This window comes from Gobio gobio (genome assembly GCF_949357685.1).
Source record: "Gobio gobio genome assembly, chromosome: 4".
Taxonomy (NCBI): Eukaryota; Metazoa; Chordata; class Actinopteri; order Cypriniformes; family Gobionidae; genus Gobio; species Gobio gobio.
In genome coordinates, this window is record NC_137100.1 from 6549518 (window position 1) to 6572159 (window position 22642).

General features: G+C 38.5%; 1 protein-coding gene across 1 annotated transcript in view; it reads left to right on the top strand.

Annotated features, from left to right (window-relative positions):
- kif1ca (kinesin family member 1C, a) overlaps nt 1-22642 on the top strand; it is an 81800-nt gene that overhangs the window by 11655 nt on the left and 47503 nt on the right. Inside the window, exon 2 of the mRNA XM_079814082.1 lies at nt 17986-18119. Coding sequence (XP_079670208.1) covers nt 18014-18119 — 106 coding nt within the window. The 5' untranslated portion in view covers nt 17986-18013. The remainder of the gene's footprint in view (nt 1-17985; nt 18120-22642) is intronic.

The window sequence follows — 22642 nt, forward strand, 5'->3', positions numbered from 1 at the left end:
CGTACCTTGATCGGTTTGGACAACTTTTGGAAGTCCAAAAGTAGAAAAGAACTTGGTCAAAGTTTTCAAAATAACAGGAGCCGTAATTTTCCGTAACGGAACAGCTTCAGGGAATCTAGTTGCTCTACACATTATGGTACACAGATATTGGTTACCTGCTCTCGTTTTCGGTAATGGACCGACACAGTCAACCAGTACCTCTTCAAATGCTTCCCCTATAACTGGGATAGGATAAAGTGGAGCGGGTGAGATAACCTGATTTGGCTTACCTGCAATTTGGCAAGTATGACACGTACGACAGAATTTTGCAACATCTCGCTTCAATCCTGGCCAGAAGAAGTGTTGTAGAACACGATGGCAAGTTTTCGTTACCCCTAAATGTCCAGCAAAGAAATTTTCATGAGCCAAGCGCAACACATGCAAACGATATTTGCTTGGAACTACCACTTGATATACCACGTTCCAATCCAAATCCTGTTCAACCTTAGAACACCACTTCCGCATAAGTAACCCATCATCTAGGAAGTACGCCGTGTTTCTTTCCTTAGCAGCTTCAGAACTAATCACAGCGGCAAAACATTTACTCAACGAAGGATCATCATTCTGTGCAATGACAATCTGAGAGCGAGTAACGGGCAAACTCAACGACTCAAAACTTCCAAGCAAATTCTCCGAATTTTTCACATTAGCAACAGGTTCTTACTTTCTCTTAGTTTCAGACATTTTCCCATCATCTGCGAACATCGAACCTAACAATGAGTCAGCTAAGTCAAACTCGCCTTTATTCTTATCTGACTGAGCACGAGTAACTGCACAAGCAGCAAACACCTCAGGATGCAAACTACTGACATCTACAAGCGGACGAAGCACCGGGACATCAGTCACTTCTGAAGCTGGCAAGACTTTGCCTCCAGCTAAATCGTTTCCTAAGATAAGAGTAATTCCTTTTACCGGGAGTGATTGGCGAATTCCAACTCGTACAAAACCTGAAACCAGTGTACATTGTAAATGCACATTATGTAACGGAACAGGGACTATCTGCATTTCTATTCCACGAATCAAAACGTTTGAGCCGCAATATGATTCATCAGAGAATGGTAAAACATTAGAAATCATAATCGATTGCATAGCACCTGTGTCACGGAGAATACAAATTTCTTTCCGATCCTCTTCCCTTCCCGACAACGAAACAAACCCTGACATAACGAACGGTTTGTAATTTGGGTCAACAACATCAGTACAACACGATAGTTCAAAAGGTGATACGGTCTTTGCGAATGCGACGCTTTTCGTATTTTTAGCCTGCTGTTTACGCCCAAGCACCGGACAATCAGCAATCAGATGTCCGAGTTTATGACAGTAAAAGCAGTCCTTTTGCTCTCTCGATTGCGAAATCTCAGACTTTATCCGAGCACCATGAACTTGAGAATGACTAACAGTCCCACTCTTATCAGTGCGCGTCACCGAAAATACACCCTTATGAGTGAGCATGAACTCATCCGCTAGAACGGCAGCTTGTGACAACGAATAAACCTTCTGCTCATTCAGATAGACCACCACACGTTCAGGTAAGCAACCTTTAAATTCCTCAAGCAGAATTAATTCTCTTAAGGATTTAACGTCATCAGTCTTAGTGGCACTGCACCATTTATCAAAGAGAAGAGCTTTCTCTCGCGAAAATTCTACAAAAGTCTGAGAAGAATTCTTCTTATGCCCCCTAAATTTCTGTCGGTAAGCTTCTGGAACTAACTCGTAAGCACGTAAAATTGCCAGTTTTACTGCATCGTAATTCATACTCTCCTCTAATGAAAGAGTAGAGAAAACCTCCATCGCTTTTCCCACTAAACGACACTGCAATAACAAAGCCCAAAATTCTTTTGGCCAACGAAGAGACATAGCGATTCGCTCGAATGCACTGAAATAGGAATCTACCTCAGTTTCACGAAAATGTGGTACTAGTGTAATGTGTCTACTCACATCGAATGACTCAGTTGCTTCGGATGACACGGTCGCCGGGGCAACAGTGGGAGTAGTAGACACCACAGAGGGAGCACGGACAACAGGGGCAGCGGGACTAACTCGAGGGAGAACTGGTGGCGCAGCGGATCCTCCCACAATTCGCATCGCGTCAAGCTCCAGCTGTCGCATTTTCACCTGCTTCTCCGCCTCGATCTCGAGTTTGCGAATTTGTAACCGCAACTCCATCTCCGCCTGCCGAGTCTGAATCTTCTCCTGCGATTCAAGTTGCAAACGGGTCAAACGGACCTTAAGTCTCGTTTCCCCTTTTGAGCAAACAGACATAGGGGAGAATGGTTCAAATGGAGATAACCCTGCCCTAGCATCGGCCTCAACCTCCACCGTAGGCGGTAGTTCCTCAACATTCCCATTCCCACTCCTATCACACATAGTTCTATCTACCTCCACACTGTTCCCAACTGTACCTGTCTTTTCCGGCAAACTAAGCACATTCAACTCAACCAGACGATTACACACCATAGACTTAATTTCTACCTTAAGAGCCTGCTTATTTACTGAAATCTGAAAATGACTTGCTATCGCCACTAAGTCGTCTTTCCTACAAACATCCAATTCTTCTAACGAAGGACTTTCAAGGAACCTCTCTAAATTAAACGCAACCATAACGACGACGGCTTGCAACAGCACAAACAAATTCTCAAAAATGCGCACAGTGAATCAAAAAGGCTGGATCATGAACTGGTTCTTTGTATATGGAATCATTAACTCAAACTTCGAAATAATCCAATTTGAGATCCTGGACGAGCCCCCATATGTTACGACCCTCCTTTTGATGTTAACAATCTAGGGATTGAGAAGGGGAACATTTTTAACCAAGTTCTGAATACCACCAGTAATGACCACTGTGTGCGTGATGAGAAAAACGAGACCACACAAATAACGGCGATTAAACAATTATTTAATAATTATAGAAACCAATAATTAACCACCAATGAATAAACTCATAATGATAAAGAAAAACAGACAGACATAAAATAAGATCTGGGGAGAACAAAGGGAAAACTGGATTGTGCCAAAGAAATGAAAATAATATAATCAAAAGAATCTTGCTAAACAGTCTCAAACTAATCCTAAGCTAAGAAAAGAAAGAAAAGAAAAAGTCTTCAGCATCTGTGACGCCTTATACTTCCCTACACTACCTATCAAACACAAAAATACAGAGTGTGGCACAAACCCACTAACCTAGTGTGTCTAAACAATCAATGTTCCTGAGTGTGCCCATGTATGTCACGTGACATCTTACCTAGCCCCTTTTCTCCATCCAGATTGGCTTCGCTTTAAATGCCAAACCTCAAATCTCTCACATGAGAAGTTTTAAGGGTAACTTAAAGCAATCAACATGACAAAGAGCAAAATGGCAACACACAAACTAAGTTCAAACAGAGAGAACAGAAACCAATGTAACAACAGAATCAGAACAAAAGCAGTCTCTCGCTGTGCGACAGCACGTCCCTTAAGAAGCGCATTCCACAGGTGTTGCTCGTCGGAGGAGAACGCCTTCAAACTGACACAGCCAATCACGTCATCAGGAGTGATTGACAGGTCAGACAGCCAATCAGCACGCCACCTATTAGAGTGACAGTGAAAGAGACAGAGACAGAAAGGAACCTCACAGAAAACAGAAAAAAAAACTAAATACTCCAAACGTCCCTGTGGACGTAACACAGCTCCATAAACAATGAATTAACATTAAGTCACTTACATTTTAGATGCAATATTGACCGTCTTTGTTCTATTTCAGCAGCGAAAATAGTTCCAAACAAAGATCACAGCTGAACCATTACGCACCTCACAGCATCAGTGTCAGAGCCCTGCACGGGTGCGGGTACCCGACGGGTGACCCGCGAATATTGCTGAAACGGGAGAAAAACATCCTACTGTGTCGGATGCGGGTGCGGGTCGGGTCGGACAAGGGAGAAACACGGGTCTAAACACGGGTTTTAAACAGTCACGTGCAAACGAATATAGGCCTATATATAAACAATATATGCATGTATATTGTAGATGTGTTCCTAAAAATACAAAAATATGCCTTGCCTGTATTCCAAGTTGATAAAATAATTTCAAATCCATATCAGTTTATCCGTGGCCGCGCGCGTGCCCTCACTGAAGAATCACAACGGTGCGCGCGCTGCCTGCACTGCAGCCGTCAAGATGGATCATGAGGAGTTGAAGAAAAGATAGCCGCGAACGTGGAACTTCATTGCTGAGGAAGCACGCAGATAACTGTGGTAACAAACCAAGCACAAGCAGTTCAATCGAACAGTATTTGTGTTATATTTCCTGAGTTTGGTCTCTTAATAACACTGTCTTAGTACATTAAGCCACGTTAAGTGTTTTTTTATAATGGTTTTCTATGGTAGGAAAACGTTTAACGTGTAATTATACGCGTTGCGTTCATATTCTGGGCTCATCTGATTTTTTTGTACATAGTATACGTTATTAGTATTATGTTTACTGAGTTTGGTCTCTTAATAACAGTACATTAAGCCACGTTAAGCTCCCGGCAGAAGTTGTCCTTGTGTTAATGGTCGTGTAATAACTTCTGTATGCTGGCAATAAACATTTTTGTAAGTGTGTCAATAATGTGACATGCTAAACTGATTTTATTGCGGGTCGGGTGTCGGTTCTATTTTAAGCGGGTCGGGTCGGGTGCGGATTTTAATTAGTGCTGTTGTCGGAAAACGGGTCGGATGCGGGTTTAAGCACTGCGGGTACGGACGGGTGCGGGTTTTCAAAATCGGACCCGTGCAGGACTCTGATCAGTGTTACTGAATGATTCAGCGTTTTGAATGAATCAGTTGAATCCGATTCAATGACGCATTCATAAACGACTGCCTCATTCTTGAATGAATCAGCTGTTTGAATGAATCGACTCAATGACTCATTCATTAAACCCGTCACCTGCTGCCACCTACTGGTGGTTTAGTTTCATGTTTAAACATTGTTTCCAACATTTCTTATTTGTATATTGAAAAATATTTAAAACAATCTCATAATTTTTTTCAGTGTAAATGATTTAATTTGATTGGTACAGCCCTATAGTGTCTTATTCTAAATTAATTTATTGATCAAATTTAAGAATATAAAATGACAGCTGAAGCATAACCTATATTTAATAAGATTATGGAAATAAAAGGTAGAAATATCACAAATATGCAGATTTAAATATGTCAAAGATGATTGAACACTGGTGAGAATATTGCTTCAGAATAAATTATATTTATCAAAAAAACAAAAATTCCGGTCATGTTAATTTTTTATAATTTGTTAAAAGTGAATGACAGATTTACTTGTCCGAAAGACAAGCACGTGAACAGGCTTAATGTCGAGCCATGTACTGAATAGAATCCTATAAAATAATTTATCGTCTGCCTCATTCTGTGATAAGAAGCCACACCAGCTCACAAAAAGGAAATATCAAACACTCGACTGAAGATATGAAGTGAGTTAAAACATATTAAACGTTGTCTTTTTTTTTTCTTTTTTTCAAACGCAGGTTATAAGCGACTCAAACTCGCAGTGCTTTCAGACGGAGCAGCGTTTACTACTGATGACTGAGCCGCTCTTCACTAACATATCACGGGCATATATTTATTATTTAATTAAAATCGCAGCCTTTAGGCTTTCATAATCGCACATGAGCCAAATCGGGATTGCGGTTCGATTAATCGCGCAGCCCTAGTATAAATCACGATAACACAACTTTGGTCCGTTTTTCACACACACCAAGCTATCGCATGACTTCAGAAAAGCTGTAATGTAGCTTGAGAGTCACATGGATTACATGTATGATACTTTTATGCTTTATTTTGTTCAAGCTTGACACGCCAAGTCACCATTTACTTTCTCTCTTTGGAAAAGAGCAGCATGGACATTCTGCCTAATAACTTATTGTGACAGAAGTGTCACGTTTGTATGAACTACCCCTTTAAATGGATAATTACAAAATTCAGAATTGACAGGAAGATTTGGTCTTAGATCAGCGTTTTTCTGTTATCAGTGCAGCTCTGAGCGGGATGATTGTGTTAGCAGCAGCTGCGATTTGGTTCTCTGCTCCAGATTCCAACCGTTATTACTAAAATGTGACCAACATTAAAGTTCCAGACGTGTTACAGAAACACTGTGCTAGAGGGGAAAGAGAAAGTGAGTGAAAGGGCATGAACGAGCACCCTTGTTGCCCTTTATTTTGGCATGAGTATTTTTAAAGAGCCCTTATGTAAGGGATTGATTTTCACCACAAAGTTATCAATTGAGTTTCTTCACCAGTCAGGGTTTTTTTTTGCTGCGGTCATCACAAAATACTTCACTGACAAGATTAGAGCCGGTCACCTATATCATGGGGGAAGATCACATGCAATCACATGACCAGCCAAATAGGACCACAATAGTATCCAGCGCCAGCAGTTTCAGACCAGCAGCCACAGGACAGAAGTGAAGAGCGGAGCTTATACACGTCATTTATTTTATTAGATATGAGCTGAGATTAATTTTTCACATGGATTTTGATATTTAACAACAATAATTTATAAATAGTCGCTTTGTGCAATGAGTAATATTTTAAAACTTTGCCTATTAATCATGTTTAACGTTAATGGATTCAAACACAGTAGTTCATTGTTAGTTCAACGGTAACTATACAGCTTTACAGCTTCTTTTATTTAAAAAAAGATATATTAATAACGGTGTAAACATGTATAGTGTTGACTGTGATATGTTCATGTCATTACAAATAGTACAATAATATCAAATATACTGCTTTTAAACATATAATTCAAAATAGACATTTAATACAAAGCGTTGAACATGTGCATTTCTCTATATGAAAACCAATAAGATATCTTAACTATAGCTAAAATAATCATTTAAAAACATATTACAGATCATAATTTAAAAACAACAACATGCAAACTGTATACAGCAAATAATCTTAAACTTAAAGGTGCAGTGTGTAACATTTATGAGGATCTCTTGACAGAAATGCAATATAATATACATAACTATGTTTTCAGTGGTGTATAAAGACCTTAAATAATAAACCGTTATGTTTTTATTACCTTAGAATGAGCCATTTCTATCTTATACACCCCTTACAGTGATGTCGCCATTTTGCGCCATCATGTTTCTACAGTAGCCCTAAACGGACAAACTGCTCTACAGAGCGCTAGCTACTCTCTGCTGTCTCATGCTGCGTTCACACCAAACGCGAATTGAGCGTCAAAATCGCGTCTACCGCGTCTAGTTTCACGCGCAAACATTTTGAATGCATTCGCGCGTCCGCAGAGAATTGGACACGCGTAGAAATCGAGCGCTGGAAGCGAAATTGACGCGCGTTCAAGGCACTCCAGGAGAAATTTGTCATAAAACACCACTCTGCCTCTTTTCATTTTCATTAAAAATATATATTAATCATTAATAGCCACACAAATGTGGTCCAGGCAACTCCTACATTATCTTCACTGCATGTATGTTTAAATATCCTTAAAATATAAAGTTATGAAACTTCTCTTTGCCCTCAGTCAAAACGATTTGGCAGACAACAAATTATAGATTCATGAGAGCAAAGCTCGGCCGTTAGATCTACACAAAACGAACCACTACAGGACATCAGAGCCAGCGGCAGACACCAGAAGGACTAGCCGAGGAAAGGCTGCCTTCGCCAGGGTTATGAGCGGTGATTGCCCGGTGATCGCCTGGATCTCACAACATTTTTTTTTTTTAAATAGGCGCTCTCTTTATAAATAAACCACAGATTTGAGCTTTAAACAACTACATTCCCACCTGAAAAAGTCTTAAAACTACATTTTGTGACACAATAGTACTATTTTTAATTTATGCAGGGTTTCTCATACACGTCACTTTACCACGTGACAGCAGCAAGCAGGCTCCTGATTGGTTAACGCGGCGCGAATTGACGCCAAAGTTCAAATTTTTCAACTCGGGCGTCAGACGCGAATTCGCTTCAAACGCGTGAATGCACAAAAGCACCATTCGCGTGTAACGCGCGTGTCGCCCAAGAAGCTCAATTCGCCCCATTCGCGCGAACTGGACGCGCGAATGAGGCGGATTCGCGTCCTTCGCGACGCGCAAAACGCGCCTTCCGCGCCGCGAGACGTCCAGACGCGTGTCAACACGCCTTTCCATTGACTTAACATTGAAATCTATTCGCGTTTGGTGTGAACGCAGCATCAGACGACGACATCTTTGTCCTGTGTCGGCCATCGTAGCTTCTCTAGTGCTTGGAAAGGGAGGAGTGAGCGTTGGACGGTTGCAATTCACAACCTCACCACTCGATGCTGCTAAAATTCACACACAGCACCTTTAAATTGAACGCTAATAATTTATATTCATAAACAATAAATGCAAAGTATACAGACACAAGTATACAGTAACTTCATTGCAAAAGGCCCATTTACAACACCCATCCGAAAAGTAATTGAACTGACCACAGGAAAGTATGACAACAAATACAATAATGCAATGAGAAAGACGTGCATAGATTCCACATTATGATGTTTATAAATATTACAACCCACTGTACCTACATAGACCTCTTGATGATAAGCATGGAAATTCATTTCTGTTTTAAGATATTTAATGGGGGCCATTAAGTAAAAATTTCAGGGTGATGCAACTGAAAGAAGTTAAAAAAGGCTCATTAAAGGAATAAAAGTTTGAAAAGAACCTCTTCACTGCTTGGTAATATTTGAAAAACTTTAGTCTCCAAAATCGAATTAATGTGGTGTAACTAACAACGGTTTTGAAAAATTGACCTAAGTATTGAGAAATGTGTCCTAGTGATTGTTTAATTTTTTTATATATATATATTGGGTCCAGCACTGGATATTGAGATCTGCACACTTGTAAGCAGACTAATAGAAGTATGGCACAATCTGCAGTATGCAATCTCATTGGAGTGTATGAGTCAGGAGAGTGAAACCTTAGATGTGCTGCTTGGCTGACAGACACCCAGTCACCTGCTGCAGTTGCATAAGCCAGCAATATGTGTGTAATGTAGACTATGAGTGTTATGCGGGCTGTGGCACCGTGGCAGAGAGTGTGTATGTGTTGTCTGAGCTAAAGGGTGTAGCTCTGTTCCTCTGACTTGATTGTAATGCAGATCTTTCAGTGTCTTTGTTCATGATCCAGAAATCACAGCTTCATGATTCACATACTAATTTTACTTCTAGCTTTTTCCTCCACTCATCCTGTTTTGTGTAAACTTATTTTTTACCTAGACTACAGTATCTACTACTTTTGTCCCTGTGTATTCAAAGTTACAAACACACACACACACACACACACACACACACACACACAATCCCTGCATTGCTGACTAGCCCATGCTGTCCCCTCATACCAAGCTGCTGATGCCTGAAATACACTGGAATGTGTTTACAATGGGTAACATGCATGTGCTGTTACACTAACCCAACAGAGAACAAGTGTGGGTAAAGGGTAGGGATCCACAATATGTTAACATAATATTATTAGCATTTTTTAAATATTTTAGTTAAGTCTAATTTTTGAAAGCTAATAATTTCTGTTCCAAAAATGCTTGCATTAATGCTCAACACTTTTATCCAAAGTTACATAAGAGAAGACTACACTTTTTGTTTGTTTGTTTTTTGTGAGTGTGCGTTGATTTAAAATTTAAACAAAACGGAAGTTGCAATAGTTTTTTACCGGTATTGTGATGAACAGTCACAGGTGAAATGAAATGTTGATCATCTCCTAACAAGGCCACATATTAAGGTCTGGGTACTAGGAGTGTAACGGTACACGTATTTCTCAAACTACTGAATGCATGAGAAATGGGCAGGCTTAAAGATCTGAGCGACTTTGACAAGGGCCATATTTTTATGGCAAGGTGACTGGGTCAGAGTATCTCGAAAACGGCAAGGCTTGTGTTGTGTGTCGCTCCTTCCGGTCAGCAGTGAGAATTTACCAACAGTGTCCGAGGAGGAATGAACCACAAACCGGCGACAGGGTGTTGGACGCCCAAGGCTCAGTGATGCACGAGGGCAACGAAGGGGGTCTTGCAGAGTCCATGCCTTGGAGGGTCAGAATGGATATTGGCATTTTAGGCATAGTCATAATGTTTTGGCTCATCAGTGTATATATTTATTATATATTATATAATTTGATAATGCTGCCAGCTTGAAGACTATCCTGACAATGAAGCCTGGAGAAACCAGAGGATTCATTGATTTACATTTTTAGAATAACGTTTATTAACAAAAATACCATAACAAAACGTAAACCTTTAACAGTGCAAACATAATTTTTCTGCCTTAAAACAATAGAAGTTAGGTTGCCATGTAATTTATTATAAATATAAATAGTTCACGGTTAGGTAAAATAGTTAAAAAATATAAACAATGCACTGAAATCGAAAATTAAAATTTCTCTGGATTTAAACATTCTTGGTAACATTTCATTTGGGATAATGTAAGTACACAAGTCAACAAAATGTATACATTTTTCTAGTGGTTTTTTGATATTTTAATTAAAAATTCTTACATATTGTGCCTTTAAATAAATAAATGCAACCTTGGTGAGCAGAAGAAATTGTAATGTTTCCAAACCTTTGACGGGTTACTGTAATTCCTCATTTTCACTGGGTCGCCGTGTGTCGACTGGGCTAATATGATCGTACAATAACAGCAGCATGTGTGAATGGTCTTTGTGAGCTGGAATTGGCAGAATAAGCATTGTTTTCCTCTGATGTTTGCTGGTTTCATGTGTTTTATTTTATCTATTGTAATGCAGCACAGCAGTAATTATCATCTTTTATAGTAACAGTGGGTGTTCCATGTTTATGTTGTAGTTAAAGTGGTAATGATGTCCTGAGGTCTTTCCCATCGTGTGTGTCTGTGTGTGTGTGTGTGTGTGTGTGTGTGTGTGTGTGTGTGTGTGTGTGTGTGTGTGTGTGTGTGTGTGTGTGTGTGTGTGTGTGTGTGTGTGTGTGTGTGTGTGTGTGTGTGTGTGTGTGTGTGTGTGTGTGTGTGTGTGTGTGTGTGTGTGTGTGTGTGTGTGTGTGTGTGTGTGTGTGTGTGTGTGTGTGTGAGATTTCTCTTGAGCTGACAAGTATACACGGCTCATTGGCTGCTGGCCAGACTCACGCTGAAGACACCTTGTTGTAAACCAGTGTGCAAACAAGTGATGACATATGGAGTGCAGAAGAATAATGTGAGCATGCTAGGGCTGCAACGTTTTGACCCCCAAAAAAATTTGACTAATTGACCATTTTACCTCGATTACGATTAATGAGCGATTATTTTGCTCTTTTTTTTCTTTTATTTTTGCCCTCATAGTTCACTGATAAGGTTTGTACTGTAACTATGTTCTACTATTAAAGGTGAGATTTTTTTTTTCTAATGAAAAAGTGAATTTCTTTGAGATTTTAAAATAGGCTACTTGAAGGAAACTGCTCACTTTTCAGCAGTTATTGTCTAGGGGCAGATTTCTGCTTATTGTACATCAGATACATTTTAACAGTAGGCCTACATTACATTTATTTGAATGCATTAATGAGAGTGTGATTGTGTGTGTGTATTACTCATACCGTCTCTATTTATTATGAAGCTGTGGTTTGTACTTACTTCACAGGTATTAATCTATAACGGTCGAGTTTCTAAGCTACTTTGGTGATAAATCACAGGACAGCGTTGACAGTGAGTTTCTGCGCGCGATCGTCACGAGATGTGCAAGCTACTGTCTGAGTGTTCGTGTGACACAATATATCAGGCAATATAAATTATGTTGAGCTAATGCCTGATATATTGTGACACACAAACAAATACACATCTGATGGTCTAAATTGCTTCAATGTTCAGGCAGGCCTTAAAACATACAAATGACAGCTTTGTGAGGACGCAAGTGAAAGTGATCTGGCTTCAGGGCGCGCACGTTATCAGAGACACGACACGGCTCTCTGTGTCACAGAAAAAAGCTCAAGAACTGAATGGGGAAGTTTCCATATTGTTGTTCTTGAATAGTGCACAGTCGCTTTAATGATCAAACTGGCAAGCCTTTAAATGCATTTAATTGACAAATTTCATGAGGACTCAAGTGAAAGTGATCTGGCTTCGGGGCTTGCGCGCGCCGTCTCTGTGTGTGTATCAGCGCGACAGCATAAGAACGGCGATTAACTGACCTGTATAAACTGTGTAAAACATGCAATTACCATAGTAATTCTGAGCATCTATAAACAAAGATAACTGCTCCTGCATCTTTCCGTGTGCCTGCAAACTGCACTTGATATGTGACTGACGGGGCGGAGTCACGTGACTAAAACCGAAATAACCGACATGGGAAAATTATGTCGGTTAGAGGCTCTAAATTTCAGTTTCAATTACTTTTCGATTAATCGTCCAGCCCTAGAGACCATGATACAAATGGACAGTGCTTTTTTCTCATACTTTAATAATTGCAAATTGCAATTATCACAATTAATGTAAACTCACACTTAGGCATGTGCCGGTATCAAATTTTCATGTTTCGATTAATTGCTGAAGCTTTTATCACGGTATACGGTATTATCACGATATTTTTAAAAAAGTTGCAAAAAAAGTGTCATACTATAACAGGTTTAAAAACTTTCTTATAACAAAAGAACCAAACATTTAAATACAATAAAGCAATACACAAAAATGTATAAAGTAAACAAATATTTGAAACAGATTAAAGTGCTAAAGAATTATAAAGAACAATAGGTAACACTTTACAATAATGTCTCGCCAGTTAATGCATTAACATTAACAAAGAGCGAATAGCTACATTTTTACAGAAGTTATTCTTCTTTGATAATGTTAGTTTAAAAAAGCAACTGTTATTGTAAGCTCAGGTCCATTAAATAATACAGTTACAACTTTTGATTTTAATAATGTATTATTAAATGCTGAAATGTACATTTAACTAAGATTAATACAGGCTTTAGAAATATTTTTCATTGTCAGTTTTTTTTAATGAATGAACTAATGTTAAATAATGGAGCCATATTGTAAAGTGTGTGATTGAACAACAGTCAGAACATATTCAAACAATATCTAGGGCATGTAATTTAAAACTTAAAAAAAAAAAAAATTACGTTTGAAAATGACTTTAAGTCTTTAAGTATTAGGTTATGTGATGACAGCACCGGATTGTGGTTCCTGGGGAAACGGCTGTATTTCTGCTGTTCCATTAGCGCCCTCTGCTGTCTGAAAGTGAATGTGCACTTCAGTGCTGCTCGGCTCATGAACGGTCTGTTTACATCAGTGCGCGTTCCTCTTTGACGGGTTGTTCATTTTAAACGGTTGATGGGTAAAGTATTCTTAAAATACATTCAAAAAATCTGAATAATTCGTAAAAAATAATTATTCACGGTATTTTGAAGTGCCCACGATAACAATATTGTGCATGTTCATTATTGCGGTATATCGTATTACCGTTAACGGCACATGTCTACTCACGCTGGCAGATCAGATCAAATAATCATGAGCAGGTGATTTATGTAATAATCATGACCAACATATAGTGCAGTGTTATTTTAGTTTTTTGTGTGCGTGTGTCTATATATACACACAATTTTATCATATTTTGATTTTTCTTTTATTTCTTTATTTTCTGTTTTCATTTTAATGAAATGAGTAATTCAGTTATTTTATGTGCTTTTGTGTGTTTTTAAAAAATATATATTTCTGTTTGGCTTTATTTTTTTTCAATTTCAGTAATTTTAGTTCTTCAACTGAGGAACTGAAACACACACAGTTTCAGCCAATCTCATGTTTATCTTGAGTACCTACAGAGTACTTTTGCATCTTTTATATCTAAAAAAAAAGTTGTTAGTTTTATTACATTTGTAAAAGACAGATATGCTGTATGTATTGGTTCTTTCTGAAAAAGCAGAGCTCCACACGCGCACACACACACACACACACACACACACACACACACACACACACACACACACACACACACACACACACGTCATCGCATCAGACTCTCTATTCGTTCCGGTTAAATCACTTAATAAAATGTACACAAATGTGTCCCTGCTCTTGATACAGAATCACTGATGAACACCTTTGGTTTTAATGAGAAAAAACTGATACGATGATGGACTACGACTATACGATGGCTCGCCTAGACACGCACTAGTCGGACGTGCAAAACTGTTACGCTTGCTACTGCTAACATTAAATTGCATAAAATAGTCCATAAACCAAATGATATCCTCATAAACCATGAGTAAACACACACACATTGTAAAACTCGCGCATGACAAGCCGCTAAGCAAGTATATAAGTTACAGTACACACCATTGAGACGTCCTGCTGTAGTCGGCGTTGCTGCTTCTCCTGTTCAATTGGTTCCATGGTTTATTTAGGATAACGTTTTTTTCCCACATTTAAGGATGTCACAGCTTTCAGACGTTCTCAACGCAATAGCTGCGCGCGCTCGTGACTCTTTAGCTCCGCCCACACGATAACGCCTTCAGCGGCTCGTTTTTTTTCCAAAAGACTCGGTACAACGTACCTTTCTTTTATAAATATAATAAAACAAAACTAAAGACTTTTCGGAGATATGAAGGATGCAATACTACTCTATAGGTACTCAAGATTGACATGAGATTGACCGAAACGGAGTGCCCCCCCCCCCCCTTAATGTTAGAAGGAAAAAGTACTGTATTTTCTCCTATGCCCACAAGAGAGCACAAGCGAGCGCAACAAGCAAATGTAAACAAATCAAGCATTGCATCTTTTATTGAAATGAAATGACATTCACTTTTTAAAGTGCATTTACTTTTCAAACAATTGTTATTAAATAAAATAGGATTTCATTAATGAGCATGTAAGGAAAGTTAGGTAACAAAAGTGCATAAAACTGCAAGTGCATCAGTAACCTGAGAAAACACGCTTCAACAGACAACGTAAGGTGAACAAATAAAATGGCAAACGGACATTCAGAAACAATCCATTTCCACGCACTAAACATCTACATATTGTTCTTCAAAAACACCAAAAGATCAACTTTACCTGCAGCGAGTGCTGAGCGTTTTTTGGTGAGGTATGATCAAGAATGTCTTTGCCAGCTGCGCAATATGTGTATACATTTATATCGCATAATTTTTGCCACCAACTGAGAGGATTTTCATCCGCAATTAGCGTATCTTTTCATTTTCATCCATCTCATGCTCCAAAGCCCTGATTGCCGCCGACTGCACTGCTCTGTGTCTGACTATATATGTCGTCAAACAGGTTGCCCATTTTCTCTCCGACCCCGAGTCCTCACTCTTTTTTTCCCGCCTTTTTCAAATTAACAACACAGCCGCACCGCTCTGTACTGGATAAACAAACTGCGTCAGTTACATCATCATCATCATCATGTCTCGTGCTAGCCTGGTAAAAACCAGACCATTCTCAGTAGTAACTGAGTTATGGTCTGGCAAAGCTTCATAGACAAATCATTTCCAAAGGGGCGTCACCAACGGGCGTCGCTCAAATGCCTCTGGGCGCAATTGGATAGACCTAAAACCAATCAGAGCGATGAGGGAGATGACGTATGCAGAGCGACGGAGAAACAGCTGAGACTCTGGCCGTTTCTCAATATGCGTACTTGCCTGTACTTGTGTTCTCAAATAGGAAATGTCCCCGGTTTCCATTTCAGAAATCTGGTCACCTTACCTAAACCACATATTAATGTTTAATTATTTTAAAAATGTAAACGAAAAGAGGCAGGGTGTTTTATACTTCGTTTTATTATAAATATATAAGATAATGAATGTAGGCCTAACTACGCGTTGCCTGAACCACATGTGTGTGGCTAATATGTTTAATTTTTTTTATTTATTTTTTTTATGAAATGAGGCAGTGGTGTTTTATGACATATTTTGTACGCGAACTTCTAACTTGCGTCCGTGACTTATCAAGTTTGACTCTGGAGAATGAACTCCCGATGACGGTAATGGTTAATATTAAACATATTATAGCCACACAAATGTAGTGAAGGCAATGCATATTATCTTCAATGCATGTATATAACAAAACGAAATATTTAAAAAACCCGGCCTCTTTTCGTTTACATTAAAAAATAAAAACATGTAATATCATGTGTGCATAGCCTATGATTATCACTGTAATACAATGAGATATGACATAAAACACAACCCAGTCTCTTTTTGTTAAATGTTAGTTTAATGCGTGATCAATATCCATTTTAAAAGTATAAGTAAAAGATATAAGAAGCTATACAATACATAAAGCAATTCAGTCAAAGAAAGTCAGTGCTAGGAGACTACAACGGTAAAGTTTAATAGCTTACAAATATAAAGTTATGAAACTTCACTTTGCCCTCAGACAAAACGATCTGTCAGGGAACAAATTATAGATTAATGAGAGCAAAGATCAGCCGTTAGATCTACACAAGACGAATCATATCTTCATATCAGAGCCAGCGGCAGACGGCAGAAGGACTGGCCGAGGAAAGGCGCTTCTCGGTGGGGTTTATGAGCAATTGAGCGCCGCTGGTCCACTGGAGCTCACAACTCCAAAAACGGCAGATCAAATTTTCAAAAAGGCGCTCTCTTTATAAATAAACCACAAATTTTGGCTTTAAAAACAACTACATTCTCGCCTGAAAAGGACTTAAAACTATATTTTGTGCAACATTAACACTACCAGAGGGCTCTCGCTAAGACAAGCAAGCTGGTATATCAGACTTTTGCCGAATCCAGTCGGTGAGACAGCGATAACATCTTTTTTAGATATGAAGGCTTCTTGTGTTGTTCTTTGCTCTGGTTTTAACGGAATGGAAAAGTTTAAATCGCTTAAAACAGCCGCGATAGCTGATAGTGATGTTCCACTGCTGCATCCATCTTTGTAGTCAGTGTACAGAATCTGCTTCACTGTCTGCGCTGTCGTCATCGTGTAAAGCCCGCCTCAACGTTTCTGATTGGTGCCTCGATTTCTGGGGCTTAGAAATGGGTTTGAATGGGCTCTTTGCCAGACTACTTGCAGAGCAAATCTAAATTTGCCGGAAGTTGTCTGGGTTTTCCCAGGCTAGTCTCATGCGCCTCTACCAAAAATTCGAATACACGATTTTTGCATTTGAATGTGCTTTTTTTTTTTTTTTTTTTTTTTTTTTTGAGCGAATATTCGAAATTTGAATTTTTATTTGACAGTCCTACTGCACGCACCGCAACACACTTTTAGTGTGAAATAAAATTCTGCGTGAGCTCAACCAATCAGCATGTTCAGCGCCCAAATCCCACCCCCGAAAGTTCTTGAACTTTGAAAAAGTACTACCTCACGATACAGGCCATTTTGAGGGGGAAATCTTTACCCGGAACTTTATTTAGACCCTGGTCTCTGCGGTCGAAACACACCGAGTAGCACCTCAAAGTTCCTGAGGAAAGTTCCTGTGGTGGAAACACGGCTTATTTAAGTAGTTTTTTTATTTTATTTCAGCTTTATTTAAAAAAACATTTTTTAATAGTTTTAGTTAATGAAAACAAGACTGCTACACTGATCAACATTTTATAAGGTATACATGTGAAACTATTTATATTATGCCTTGGTGTGACTAATTATTCAGCAGTCAATGGAAATATGACAAGAATGCATACACTCCCAAGCCTTCACTAGCAGTGAGTGAGTGGGTGACTCCTTTCTTTCCAAGATTTTTTATTTTTAAAAATGTATTATATATTTAGTTTGTGTCAGAATACGCCACTACTTTTGAATGGCCATCAATGGGGATAAATGCATGGTCTAATATGACAACCAGCTAAACTTTGACCCATTGGTCATAACGCAGAAATGTTTATTGTATCATCCACCATCTCTGTATTCCTACATTCTGAGAAATTTATCGGAGTATGTTATTTCTCAGCCTTTAATAAGTGGTTCATGGATATAATTTATGTTTTTGTGAATTCTGAACATTGTTTCACTTGTCTTACAGGTGCTGAGTAGTTTGGCTGCTGGTTGCCATGGCGTCATCCTCGGTGAAGGTGGCGGTGCGCGTGCGGCCTTTCAACAGCCGAGAGACGAACCGAGGAGCCAAGTGTGTGATCCAGATGCAGGACAAGAGCACCTGTGAGTGCAACACACACACACACACACACACACACACACTGATATGTTGTCTACATTGTGCTCTGATAAAGATGAGAAGTTAAATACTGTTATCTTTGTCTTAAAAAAAACAAACAAAAAAACATTCCTTTCATGTGACTGCATAAATTCCAAACATTTTATCCACTGTAGTCAATGGAGGTGGATGTTTTTTTTTTGTCAGTTATGCTTTTTTGGGGGTAGCTCATAAGTAAACCTGCACCAGCCTGTAAGTTTTGAAATAAACATTTTGTTGCCTCTCTCTCTCTCTCTCTCACTCTCTCTCTCACTCTCTCTCTCACTCTCACTCTCACTCACACTCACACTCACACTCACACTCACACTCACACTCACACTCACACTCACACTCACACTCACACTCACACTCACACTCTCACACTCACTCAAGTCACCCTGCACATAATTTGTTGCCACAACTGTGCTATATGATCATCACATTTCCACATAATTCGTACATTCTTAGAATTCTTATTGCGTCTTCCACATACACTTTTTTCCCAAGAAAAGATAAAACTGAAATTAATAATTATGTAAATATTTATATGCTATATATACCATTTAAACCAGGCCTATAAATATTTACATAATTATTAAATACAGTTTGAAGCAGAAATATTTTACTGTGTGTTCTTTTACAATCATAAAATACTCAAAAACATTGAGTAAATATTGGCAGGAACAGCCTCTTGGAATCTGTGGGGAGAAAACTGGCATCAGTGTCTTATACAAATATTCATGATTGCAAAGTTATAAGAACAGCTCGTCTACAAGACATTAAATGTCAGACATTTAAAGGTGCAGTGTGTAGCATTTATGATGATTTATTGACAGAAATGCAATATCATATACTTAACTATGTTTTCAGTGGTGTATAAAGACCTTACATAATGAAGCGTTATGTTTTATTACCTTAGAATGAGCCGTTTCTATCTCCATACACCGCGGGTCCCCTTACAGTGAAGTCGCCATTTTGCACCGCCATGTTTCAACAGTAGCCCTAAATAGTTTCAACAGTAGCTTCTCTATGTGCTTCGAAAAGGAGGGGTAAGCGGTAGTGATGTGCGGGTCGTCTCATAGACCCCGTGGGCAAAGTGAAATTGTCACTTTATTTGCAGGGCGGGTCATTAAAAACAAAATAAAATAAAAAAATCCATGTATGTTGCGTGCAATTCCCTATAGCCTATATTAAATATTTGAGAATATCTATTTTCATATTTTATTAGGTTCTTGAATCTTTGATAAGGTTACAATACGTAGCCTGTAGCAACTTAACTTGCATGATGTCCCCAAACCTTTGGCGTCATGTGACACGTCACGAAAGCAGCGCGCCAAGCAGCTCCCGCCACCAGCAGCAGCCACAACAACAAAAACGGAGAGATAAAAGGGAAGATGGAAGACGAGGTGCGGGAGTCTAGCCGAAATAGATTTAACCCCAGTACAGTGGATGCCATTCTTTTTTTGCACAGCGAACGTAAAAACGCTAGATGGACATTTCCGTTCAGTGGTTATGTAGCGCAGGCTGTAAAATAGTTTAGCCTATTAGATGTGTACAAATGATAATTAAATGTTGAAAATGTTTATCATTATCTTGTTATTAATTTGACCTGGGGCCTGTACCATGATGGTAGTTTAACAAACTCAGGGTTACAGGATTAGTTTCGAGTTGACAAAACCAAACCAATCTATTCAGGCTTTGCTGGTCCCATGATGCTGATCATCAGCTTTCTCTGTCAACTCAGGCTTTGATCCTGAGTTTAGGAGTTTAGCTGTGACATCAGTAGTGAACAGCCAATCACATGCTGTGGATCAGTGAAACTTCTCGCGAGAGAAGCAGTGAGATTCATTTCTCTCTTCTGCAGAATATTACACGATTGAAAAATATTAAGAATTTAATCAAATTTACACAGCAAAGAGCTGTCTATGAAAGAGGACAACTTAAAGAGAAATCTTATACATAAATGCACGTAAAAGTTATAGTTTAGTTGATATATAGAGCGATTTTAACATTTAAGCTCACATGTAGTAATTTTTATAGCTTTATTTATTGATTTTAAAGCTTATTTGTATGACCTTTATATAGGCTATTTATATTAATTTTAACAAAGTGCCTATAAATGAGTGATTAACTAGAATGATACATGTGTAATTGATTATGGGTATAATAATTACCTAAACGATATCTAAATCATTCAAAATTATTATTATTATAAATAAGCATGGTTAAAAGCCAGACGCTTTAGTCTTTAAAAACCATTTGCTATGTAGTAACCTTTAATTTGGTGTAGAAAAAGGGGGAATGACTTTATTGCATCAGAGGTGTGCCCACAGCAATTTCAGTTTGAGATCTCTTATCCAGAACATAACCTGCCCTGGAGCAGGTTAGCCGTGGAGCATAAGTTACTATGGAGATGAAGACTGCTAAAAGGAAAACCACTTTAATGGTACCCAAAACCCAGGATTGGCACAAACTAATCCTAAACATATCTGGCTAGCCAGCTAAACTGGCTTCATGGTATAGGCCCCAGATTTATGGTTCATATTCATAATAATCGTATGTTGTTGCCAGTTTACAGGGCGACGTTTCCAAGCACTTTCAGGCTGAAATAAAGGTGGTTTTCTTTTTACATTACAATGCCTAGTATGTCTATTTAATGGTCGCGGGTGCGGGGCGGGTTGTAAAAATAGATACAATAGTGCGGTGCGGCTCTGGCGGGCCAAATAATTTCATAAAAGCTCTACCTCACCGCTAGATGCCGCTCAAATTTACACACCGCACCTTTAATTTTCAACCCGTCAAACGAATGGCATGACCACAGCTGCAACACTAAATAGTAGGGATGGGTAAAAAATATTATTTTCTCGATTTTAATCGATTGTCACTTTTACAAAACAAGATCGATTCTTAAATCCCAAGAATCGATTAGTCATCCTGTTTTCAGTTAATGAATGAAATAAACATTGTAGCGCACCTCCCATCCAATAAATCGCAATAATCTTTGTGCTTTATTACTATTGATTTGAAACAAAGTCTCAGATTTCAAATTACGTCTCTTTTTTTTTTACGAAATTCAAAAACATAAATACTGTTTTGGCGCTGTGGCGCGAGATCGCTCTGCCGCAGCTCAGCTCAAGAGAACCGGCAGCGTGAAGCGCACGTCAACGGATCTTCTCTTCTGCCTTAATACCAGTTACAGTGCAAAATAAACATGAATGAGCCTCTGAAAGTGCGTTAAAAGATACAGGACAACTTACCGAAATCCGTATCATGTCACATATAATAGCTCAATCTGTGTTTCATCCGCAGAAAGATGTAAGTAAAACGGCTTGTAAACATGTAACGTCACATTTACCTCAAAAAAAACATATCCAGTGTCCATAAACTCGTTAGTCAGCAAGAAAAATTAACTCTAAAGAGGAGCATTTTGCTAATTATATGCACCACATTACATAGGTTATTCATTGTCAATGTTCTTCAATATTTAATGCATGTACTATGTATGAATAAATATGGCAAGTTTTTATGACGACCCCCATTTAAATTTATATTATAACTTTATTATTATAAAAAAACATAATTTTGTGTCATTTAAGTGTTTGTATACAAATCAGTTAATTTTTACCTTCAATATTAGTAGGCTAATGTAGTATCAACTGACTCCCATAGTTTACAACATTAGTTCAGAAATTAATTTTTTCTTGAGAAAATTTTCCATGTATTATACTTGATACATATCCAAAATAAACGATATTGAATTGAAACGAAAAGAATCGAAAATCGAATCGAATTGAAAGCTTGTGAATCGAAATCGAATCGAATTGTGAAATTTGTGTCAATACCCAGCACTATGAATCAGTGAGTCGATTCAGCGGTTTGGATCGCCAAAGTCACGTATTTCAGCAGTTTGACACGCGATCCGAATCATGAATCGACTCGCTGATTCATAACGCTTCGAAGCTTCATGATGCTGTTTTTTGAAATCGGTCATCACTATATAAGTCGTTATTTAGTTTTTTTTTATTATAAAATCCCAGATACATTTTAGGTAACCAAAATACCAATAGCCAGGGGAAAAATAACTCTATGCAAAACGTGGGACTTTTAAATTATTAACAAGCCCGAAATACACCAACTACACAGACTCTTATTTTGAAATCTCTATGCGTTTAGTACACAGGTTTTCAAACCCTTGGGTGGGAAGCGAGACTTCAAAAATGGGTCGACAGGATTTTCACATTTACATTTACCATTTCACATTTACATTTACATTTACATTTATGCATTTGGCAGACGCTTTTATCCAAAACAACTTACATTGCATTCAAGGTACACATTTTTTATTTTTATTTTTTCAGTTCTTGCTTTCCCTGGGAATCGAACCCATGACCTTGGCGTTGCTAGCACCACGCTCTACTGTTTGAGCTACAGGAAAAATGAAAACTGTATTTCAGATACTTACTAAATATTTTATTATTTTATAAATTAT